We start from the raw sequence: 10,760 nt of genomic DNA, 5'->3' as shown, positions 1-10,760 counted from the left end.
GTTAAGCAGAGTATAGCTCCTACTCCATCTGAGGTGTTACGGGGATGTCCTACTGGGAGAAACCCCAGGGCAGACCCAGGACACCCTTATATCTCAGGTGAATTGGAAATGACTTGGTATCTCCCCAGATAAGCTGGAGGAGGTGACTGGGGAGAAGCAGGTCTGGGCTTTTGGTCGGATGGATGGATGGATGGCCAAAGTAGTATTATGAGTAGTAAAGATTGATTTCAATCTTTTTCATCTTGCAGGGATAGAAAAAGTGTTTTCCATTCTCATAAGAACGATGGGGATTTGTAAGAGTAGTACTTGGTTTTCCTCTGACACAGAGATGGTTAATATCATCATTTTCCTTACAGTCACAAATGACTGAAAAATGTTTGCAATGACTTTTAGGCAAGCTCTCAAAAGAGTAGCTGTGGTTCTGCTGTTGGAAAATAAATCTAACCACAAAAGATTCACCTCAAAATCTAAAAAAAAACGCAGCACTGAATAATCGGCAATCAATACAAAGAAAGCTTTCTATTCATTCAGCTTAATTGGTGAAATACTTTCCACCAGGTTTATTGTGGCACAGACCCACTTAGGATTAAGTTTTCTTCTGTCAGTTATTTCACCAAGAAGCAGAATCATTTCCACTCAAATAACACAGCAAAATATGAGCACCGCAGATGGTTTTGAGTATGGAAATAAAGTTGATTCCTTGAAAAAACTTTCTCTGAATTTTGTAACAATAAGATAGGCAGATAATTAGATTAATATTTATTTTTACATTATCCAAAGTATACCAGTGGTAATTGGCTCAACAAAATCTTACTGAAAGTCTTTCCAAATCCGACCCTGGAGATGTGATTCGTACATCAAGCTGCTGTGGTTAAAAAAATAGGTATTCTGATGCTTTAAATATAAATACAACTGTGTTCAATCACCCATTTTTATACAATGGTTTAGAAGAAGAAATTATACATTGTAGTAGTTTATCAAAAGTTAAGTCAGGGGCCGGTAACAAACAACATTTAACAAAGTAACAAAGTATACATTTCAGATACATCAGTGATTCCTTTTTTCTTCCTCTTTATTACATAAATAATGTAATCATAATGAAATTATGCTATTTCATTTATATATGTATATATATATATATATATATATGTGTGTGTGTGTGTGTGTGTGGTGTGTGTGTGTGTGTGTGTGTGTGTGTGTGTGCAGGCAGGGATAAAGGTGATTTAAGGTGTTGGTGTCAGATGTGCAGAAGCTGCTGATCCACTGGGATTTTCTCACATAACCACCTCTAGGGTTTATAGAGGATGGACCAAAAAGAGAAAATTTCCACTGAACAGCAGTTCTCTGAGTAAAATAACCTCATTGATGCCAGAGGTCAGAGGAGAAAGGTAAAACTGCTTTCAGCTGTAAGATGCAGAAGAGCATCTGAACACACAACAAGTCAAACCTTGATGCAGGTAAGATACAGCGCCAAAAGACCAAGTCAAGTGGCACTACTGTCAGCTAAGAACAAGAACCTGAGGCTACAATTTGCACCAAAATTGGGTAACAAAAGATTGAAAATATTTTGCCTGATGTTAAAGTTTTGATTACTTTTGCATAATTCTAATTTTAGGCAGAAACAACATGAAAGCATGGCTCCATCCTACCATGTCCACCTCTACATAGCTACTGGGTACACATCTTCTGATGGCTGTTTCCAGCAGGATAACACACCATGTCAAAAGCTCAGATCAACTCAAACAGGCTTTTTGAACATGGCAATGATTTCATTGTACAGTCACCAGATTTCAGTTCAAAAGAGCGCCTGTAGGAAATTTCCTTTGAGGACGTGCAAAACAAAAATATCTGAAGGATCTCTTTGTTACTGTCTTGTCAGTATGAAGCAAAACCCCCGAGGAATTTTTCTAGAATCTTTTTGAATCTATACCATGAAGATGAATATTTAAGGCAATTCTGAAGGCAAAGACTGGTGAGTGTAAATGCGAAAATGTGCAATATTTAAACACATAATACTAACTATATAATGCTAACTATGTAGTGCTAACACGCAGAAATTCTATTTTGGATTAAATGTTAAATTCCAAGTAAAATGACATTATCAGAACTCTGCAATACACAGAGGTACATGTCGAAGCTGACTAGTTTTCACTGACTATGATTGCTTTTCAGTTTTTCTTTGTGCACCTGCTGCTCTCCACAATGTGTTGTTTTTGAGATTATAATAGGTGGTGTTCCAACTGGCTCAGCTAAACCGTATCTGATACTCTGATCTTCCATTAAGTTGATTAAGTAGCTCTGGATCATGTGTAAAAGCTTTTGCTAGAGAAGAATGTGTCAGGAGAGGAAAGTCCAATATGATTCATGTTTTTGGATTGCTATGTTTCCCATACCACCTTTATGAAATCTCCCACAGTTCCTGAGCAAATATTTGGTCTTTTATTCTTTGTCCGTACACATACAAAACTTACACAGTAACTTTTAATGGATTCTGGTGAATACCAAAAGTTGTAAAAACAGTATGATTGTTTATGAACACAATAAAGCTATTACATTATGAAATACAAATGTCATGATTAAAAATGACCTATACACACACCTCAAGTGCCCATTCTTACAGTTTGCTTTGCAGCTTCTTCTTTGGTCCAATGTCACTGCATTACTGGTCAAATAAATAACACTGGGTGGGGACCTGTCACTGGAATGGTTGGAAATAGGGCACTCTGAGACAAGAGTTAAACTAAGCAAGAGCACACATGCTTCTTTTTTCCCCTCATATACAGACTGCTTTATATAAAAAGTGCATTGTAAAGATATACACTGAATTGTTTAAAAGTACTATATTCTCCTTTTGTGTGAAGCTGTAACAAATTCGAAGTGGTGTCTTTTTGTAGTGGCAGGCAAAAGTCCATTTTTAGGGCAGGACCGGAAAAGGTGAAGGCCTGCAGCAGGATGCAGAACAGTTGCCCAACAATGTCTTTTCTTCTCACTGTGTTACCATTTTCCAGGAATGGGCACCCCGCATTCATACCAGCCCACAAATGGATGGGGCGTGCGTCGGCCAATAACCCCAAATGTAACTGGCTCTTGTCTGTAGGAACGATAGTATCCTGCAATAGAGAAAAAGTTATTTATAGCTAAAAGCCATCCTCATTTAGACAGGTAAATAAATAGAAGCATCCCCATCCATTAAACTGCACAACAAAATGAGATAATGTGCAACAATTCAATGTGTGAGTAGTAAAAAAGCGCTGGTCAAAACCTATACAGGTATGAATGGCATTTCTCCACTGGCACATCAGTGGACATGAGTTTATGGCAAATGACATGTAAGTTGGTTTCTAATGGAATTTGAAAACAATAACACTATTTGAGAATTTATCAAATGCATCTATTTTTATGGAACTGCAGTTTTGTGAACGCATCAGAGACACTCTCATTGTGGGGCAGAGTGGCATATTCTTTGAGCATAATAGATATGGTGTTTTAAGCAATCCTACATACCCTGTTCTGATGCAAAGGTACTGCTTCCACAATAGTAATAGAAATAGTCCACAACAAATGCACAATTTCCTCTTGTTTCAGTAATGTTTGATAGAAAAGGACAGCACCGCAGCACAGAGAAGCTGCTACCCCGGAGGTTATGAATTTGATCATTTCTTACATTGTAAAACTTTCAGAGATAACTGCCATTAATGTGGGAATTAGACAAATCTGAGACCTGTTTCATTTGCTCCAGCACAATGTGACTGGCCTCTCTCCCATTCATACATATTCCCAACTGGTCAGTTCCTTGCCAGGCCAATCACAGCTGTATATATAATACGGGGTGGGTTTGATACACATCTGTGTGGTTGCTCAGCACCACATCTCTCGCCCTGTCTTTCTCTCCTCTCTCTCTCTCTCTCACACACACACACACACACACACACACACACACACACACACACACACACACACACACACACCACTCCTAATCGTACATTCGCCTGATGCCACAATGCTAAACTGCCTTAAACACGCATATAAGAAAATACCCTTAGAAGATTGCATACTTACCATAAATATAGTCAACTGCTTATATGGAGCAAGTTTTAAGCATTTTCATGGTGTACCAAAATGACCCGAAACTAATAACTACCAGCAATTCATGACTTTAATCTAAGAACTTATGGTTTAATTAGAAAAATTGGGGTAATGAAAAGCATGTGAAATTTGGGCTAAAACACAACACAAAAATCACTTTAACGAGCATTCATGCAAACAACATTCTGCATCTTTATATGTTGCATGGGTATAAATCAACCAGCTGGCCCTTTACAGAGCCAGAAAGGCAGACGGCATAGAAACAAATGATAAGTAAGGGCTAACAGTGCAGGCTGCAAATTTAAAACAATATGCACAGTCTGTTTTTATTTACCTTGTGCTGTGGGCAGATTATTTGACAAGTAGGCTGGGCCTGTCCTTCCATCCCTGTAGGAGTCCACAAACTGGCAGTGGTCCTCTCCCTGGCCAAATGTATCTCCTATACTGTAAAATGGGTCTGTGGGTAAAAGGGAGAGGTATCTTTATTATAACATTTCCCATTGCTATGGTGGGAGGCAATTCATAATAAATCTTGCCAAATGGTGTAATAATAATGGCAGAGCCAGGCAAACTATAGAAGCGTTTTACCTGAATAGAGCACTTTTCTTTCAGACCTGTTTCTGAAAACAGAATGAGAGGCAGAGCCCTCAGCTTTAAGGCTCCTCTTTTTTGGAACCAGGTCCCAGTTTGGGAGAAAGAAACATTCTCTACTTTTGAGATTAGGTTTAAACTTTCCTTTTGGACCAGGCTCATGAAGGGCCTGGCAGGTTTCTTTCTTCTGTTAAAAGGGAGGTTTTCCTTCCCACTGTCATCTTTCTTATAGCAGGTCGTTTGCTTTCTCATATTGAGTTGGGTCTTTACCCTATAATATAAATGGCCTTGAGGCAACTGTTGATTTGGTGCTATTAAATAAAACTGAATTAAAATGTAATTAAATATTTAATGATATCCATGTGGAAGCAATAGCCAAAAAGAAAAAGGTTTAGCAAAGAACAGTAATTACCAATTATAACTGCAGGTCTGTGGCTATGTGCTTTGCATCCTAATAGCCTTTATCATTGGTTGTGTGATCACACTTTAGTCGGTGGTGACTGCCACACCTCTTCCTCCATAGAAACAGTCTTTATTTCAGATTTTTAAGCATCAGAAATATATTTACCTCTTAGACTGTCTCCCATGAAGATCTTGTATCGTAGGGAATTGCACAGAACCACACCCACAAACTTCCTGTACCATGTCCGTTTGACATACTGGCTGCCCTTACAGCTGCTGTGGACTGGGTTGAACTTGAAAGAAAAGGGAATCCAGATTGGCTCGCCTCCTGATTGCATTAAGGAATAGAGGAAGAAGAGCATTAAGTTGCATTTCTACCTAAAATGTTCTTTGATATTTTTACCTTTTGGTTTCTTTTTTTTTTATATGTCAAGTGTTATATTATTCAGGAATTCATCAAGTGATGAATATATGTTTTGCCTACACACAGAAGCATTTAAATGTTTTACTTATCATCATTATTGCCTTTTAACCAAGTCAAAATATCATTGTTATGAAAAATCACTTGTGGCCAGATCACTCCTGGGGTCATATTGTTATAAACATAAATACAAAGAATAACAATAGACAAACGCAACTGTCACACACTAGAAAATAGTGAACACAATATCCAGTTAATTATCACAGAAGTTCAACATTAGCTATGTTACTATTATAAGGAAAGCTTTGGAAGAGAAAATCCATCCTAAATTACTGTAACTTTTTCATTATTTTTCAGTATAACTTGTCTCTAAGTTGGAAATGTGTTGTTAGTGTGCAGACCTACCAGGTGGTCTTTCAATGAGGAGAGGGTCATCTGAAAAAACAAAAAAGAAAGTAAACACCAGGGGCGAAAAAGACTGCATATCAAGTTTAATGCATTCACCTGATGATGGGAAAGAAAAACCAATAGACCGTGTAATGCAGTGTACATGTGCAAGTCGGCTTCTCTTCGAGGGCGACTCTCTGTGTGAATATTGTGCGCTGAATATAACCGCGAGAATTATTCTTCTATTTTTGTACAGTAAGGAAAGAAAATGTAGAGTCAGTCTGAACTTTAATCATTAGGGTATCTCAAAGTTTACAGTTGCAGGTGATGACAGAATACAACCTGATTCAGTAACATAGGAGAGCGTTTCGCTGAATGGTCCCACACCAAACACATTCTTCGCTTGCACCCTGAAGTAGTACCTGAATGACAACAGAGCACAAAGTGTGGCTTTAAAAAAAGTTTTAGCATTTAACGTGCCACTCCACCTGTTTGTTGTTACTGGTTAAAAATAGGAAAATGATAACGATCGCAGCAGATGACTTGACATTCTTTAAGATTTAAGAGTAGCCCGATTTATGCTTGTATGAATCCAAAGTGAGCGCAGCACAATAAAAAGGCTCTCACGTTCAAGGGAAAAGGAGAGCAGGACTGAGGTGAGGCAAAAGGGATTGTTGAGAGGAAAAAGACACATCTATAAAAGCAAAGGTTAACAGCTGAGAGGAAAGTAGAAGAATGAATGACAACAAAAAGGAAGGATGTGGAAAAGTAAAGAAAGCGAGAGAGACTCTAATCAAAAGAGAAATTTGTCACCCAAAAGCGTTACTAGATGTCACGAGCTTTCTTGCCAGAGTGCAAAACAAAGCCAAACAGTGATCTCATTTCATCTCCAGGTGGTTGAGGAATTATAAAGTCCTGTCACATTTGAAAAAAAACAGCAGTGACAACACTGAGAGACTGCAAATTTTTCCACTGTGCATGATGTGTGCGCGTGAGCTTTCGTATACTGTGCAAGGTCACCCACAGTAAGCTCATCATCTGTCAATTTCAAGTCTAAAAACTTTCAACACATACAGCCATGAAGCCTGGATCCAATCACCACGGCCATATGAAGAGGCTCACCAAATTATGTCACGGGAGAGGGAGAGAAGAAAGCAATGCAGCTATAGAGAGATGATGTCATGGAAGAAGAAAGACGAGAAGAAATCTGAGTGGGTAGGGAAAAAAGGACATTGTGAAAATAAATACAGTATCAAGGACCAAAGTTGCTTGCTATTTGAAACTTTCAATGCAGAGATCTTCATTCAAAAAGAAATTCTATGTGGCAACTGCACATGTTGTACCTTTTCAAGCCAAATCTGGCCTGGCCTCATAATATGCTTTTCATAATAAATGACAGCTGAACCACACGATGAACCCACAAAAGCCAATTTTAAACTGTTTCAAAAATATTCACATATGTAAGAAATTCACAACCAATTTGTATTCTGTAAACTTCTCTTACATACAGCAGGAGAAATAGATGCTTAGAAAACCAGAAGTAGGGAAATTAGAAAATTGTCAATTTCTATGCATAAAAAGGCTTTAAATGAATTACTACATGTTGTTAAATGGTTGCAGATTTCCATTTTTACAAGTTCAGGTATTCATTAGCTATTTAGAGTGAAAACTGCTAGACTTTTGTTTGACAAAAGCCAGTTTTACATTTAAAAAAACCTTATATACAATGGAAGTAGAATATATATGTTATGTATGCACTACATGGCAATACTTTAAAAGAAAGCACACTATTAAGGGTTAGTAAGGTATTAGGAAATACTCAAGTCATCCTTTATAAAGCATTACTTCTCTGTAATATGTCATTTATAAACACAGACATAAAAGGTTCTTGCTAAATAAGCTCATATAAAGGGACTAATGTCAGCATTTTATACTTTACAAATGATGGATTCACCACTTTTAAGTATTACATCAAGTAAAAAATAGCTTTTTAGGAGCTGTAATGGTTTATGAAATAATTTAAAAAGTCTTAGTAATTAACAGAGTACATAGATATACATTTATACATGTAATGATTAAGATATCAGTTATTTGTGAGAATGTTAATTGAGGTTTTATAAATACTTATCTAATATTGTAATTCATGGTCTATTAAAGGAGTTACGCGTTTTTCTAAAGTGAACCTATTTATGCCTTACAAAGCTGTTATAAATGACACAACAGGAAGAGCACAAAGCAATACGCAACATAGAAATATTTATTGTAAAATTCATGCATAACCCATCTGAGGTCTTCACTAATAACTTATTAATGCTTGTGTAGTTATTATAAAGTATTACCCACCACATGACTCACTGATAGAAAGAGGGAAACTTGTGGATGCAAAAAAAAGGATAAGTTTCACTTATATGCAGTTATGCTGTTAGTCAATGCAATACAAATTTGCTCAGTAGTTCTGGAAACCATGAAGGAGCCTCCAGCATGGGAAATGCCAACACTATCCCATAAACCATTCCGTGATCCTGGATATAAACTGGTTGGCGGGAATAAAAACCTTTTGCATACTTTTGGAAAGCTTTTTGTGTTCATCTGTTTTTTTGACAGTTCACAAACCTAAAAAGACTCTTGCTTTAGACTGTGCAATATACTATATAAAAGCCTTTAGTGTCCATTAATAGCATTCATTTGAACTATGCATGGTTCACACATGTTGTTTTTGCTAAAGGATATAAAGTAGTTTCACTTTTGTGTCTTCTTGCACTTGCCAGTACTTAATCACTATATTTATTGAGAACTGCTGAAGATTATCTGGATGGCCTAAATGCACCAACTGACTAAATAACACATAAACTTTGTGTATCGATTTCGAAAAAATTAATCTATTTTTAAATTACTGCAACTAGGTATAAGTTACTGCACCATTTAGAGTATCGTAAATTCTTTTAGCAGAAACCCCTAAAAGCACAGGTGAACAACAAAGGAATCCAAGACTCTCTTTCTGTCTTGGGTTCATGTTTCCATGCATTTATTTTGACAGCCATGACCCATGTCTCGTAACACACGGCTGTGGAAACATGCTCTAATAACTGAAACAGACTGAGATGGCTGTATCTCTGTGCAAGTGTCAGATAATATGTGCTGTATTTATGTTCCGCTGAATTTTCTCGGGTCTCATCTGAGTTTTACTGCACGTCACAAAAAAAGATTCATATCTGTTTCTTAACCAAACTGCTGGTTTTCCACTTTAAAGACTTTTCCTGCCACTACAGCATAAAATTTACATGCTTTGAATAATATAAAACTAATTTGATCACAGTCAGCCATGTTCCAAACAAAACAAAACAAAAACATCTACATGCAATCACACAGGACACACAGGCAACATGCATATTTGGTCACGCAGAGGTCAAGGTAAAAGATTCATGCAGCTAAGCAAGTCTTTGTTTGTAAAATAAGCTTCTTTTGTTTTTATGACTCCCACATGGGAGATGATTTTGTACACTGCTCCAGCTGGAAAGTATTTTGGATGTTCACACATTGTACGTGCAAATGCATCTAGAGAACATTAACATACTGTAAACATACACAATAAAATATGTTACCTAGAGTTGGGCTTGAGATTTTCCACAGCCAGGTGTGTCCCAGTGGCAGCTTTAGAGGACCACCTATTGTTGAGGATGTCATCGTATGAGGCACTCTGGACCATGTAGCCTGCAGAGAATAACACAAAATTAATTGCAGGTCTCCTTAGTCATTAAAATGAAAATCTCTAAAGCAGATGTAGAATTTTTATGTTTATATCAATTTGAGGGTCAGCATAACAGGAAACGTTTGATATCTTGAGAAATAGACCTACATCCTTTTTGTTTTCTTTTTTTGGCCACCAGAATTTGGTTACCATAGCACAGCACAAAGACTGAAACATATGGAAAGAGCCAACCTGACACAGTTCAAAACCAAGGTGTAAAAATAAGGGCCATATACCAGAAGTTCTTGGCAGCGTGCAATAAGTTCCTCAAGTCTCCACTGGCAGCCCAGCCAACCTTGCGGTGATGAGGTTAAGCCTCCTAGTGGCTGGTGGCAGCTTCATATTTACAGTTCATGTCAAACTATTCCTTTGTGGGAGTAGGTGGTCTCAAACACTATAAAGAAAATCTGCAGTTCTGCATTTTCTGTTGCTCATACCGACTGTCTTCCAGCCTGCCTTCCTCTCTGTCTGCTTTCTTCTTCTTCTCAGACACACAGACAAATCCTCAGAATCTGGTGAATACCTGAGGTCACAGAGCCCTCGATCGCTCACTTTAAAACTATGGAGACCAGTTCAGCTGCACGTCAAACTACCGACTGTTTCTATTGGACTTTTGAGCAGGACTTTCTGTTTTTACTGGCGCTGGACCAACACAGCTGGCTGCTGACAGATGAGAAGGGAAATACTAGCTACTTTGTTTTTCTTCTGTTGAGTTTTTATTCCTCATTCCGTTTGCATAGTTAAATCGAGGTTTGATAGAGTAGTATCCTTGCTTTTGCTGTCTGTCTGTGTAATCTATAGAGGGCAATTTCTCCTACTATGGGTATAAATTGTGTCTCTTGAAGGTAGTTCTTTAAGCCAAAAGCAACAATTAAAGTATTCAGTGAATAAAGTGTATGTTTTGTCTAAAGCCTTCAAAGAAAATGCCCTCAATGCATCAGAGTAAATGGAACCAGAAGTTGGGTACAGGTGAAAACTCACAAAACCAGATGCTAACAGCTGTTTCCATGCAATAGTTATTAAAAAAAGCCATGACCCGCAAGTCGTAATGCATGGTTGTGCAAACACCCCCTAATTACAAAAACAGTCCTTTGTGATTAGCTCTGGATGTGTGAACTAATCCCG

The 10,760-nt window shown here is 37.6% G+C and overlaps 1 protein-coding gene across 4 annotated transcripts in view; it reads right to left on the bottom strand.

The window, feature by feature from the left end:
• Positions 1–1,299: 1,299 nt before the first annotated feature.
• Positions 1,300–10,760, bottom strand: part of fndc1 (fibronectin type III domain containing 1) — a 41,187-nt gene continuing 31,726 nt past the window's right edge. For all 4 annotated transcript variants that reach the window (XM_005731003.1, XM_005731006.1, XM_005731004.1 and 1 more), the window contains 6 exons: positions 9,490–9,598; positions 6,230–6,309; positions 5,906–5,935; positions 5,246–5,407; positions 4,421–4,543; positions 1,300–3,110 (listed from right to left, as the gene is read on the bottom strand). In XM_005731003.1, the coding sequence (XP_005731060.1) occupies positions 2,995–3,110; positions 4,421–4,543; positions 5,246–5,407; positions 5,906–5,935; positions 6,230–6,309; positions 9,490–9,598 (620 nt within the window). In that variant the 3' untranslated portion in view covers positions 1,300–2,994. The remainder of the gene's footprint in view (positions 3,111–4,420; positions 4,544–5,245; positions 5,408–5,905; positions 5,936–6,229; positions 6,310–9,489; positions 9,599–10,760) is intronic.

The sequence above is a fragment of the Pundamilia nyererei genome, unplaced genomic scaffold (assembly GCF_000239375.1).
Source record: "Pundamilia nyererei isolate P.nyererei 1_Seehausen unplaced genomic scaffold, PunNye1.0 scaffold00041, whole genome shotgun sequence".
NCBI lineage: Eukaryota > Metazoa > Chordata > Actinopteri > Cichliformes > Cichlidae > Pundamilia > Pundamilia nyererei.
The sequence above is the reverse complement of the archived record's forward strand: the minus strand, read 5'-3'. Positions and strand labels throughout refer to the sequence as shown.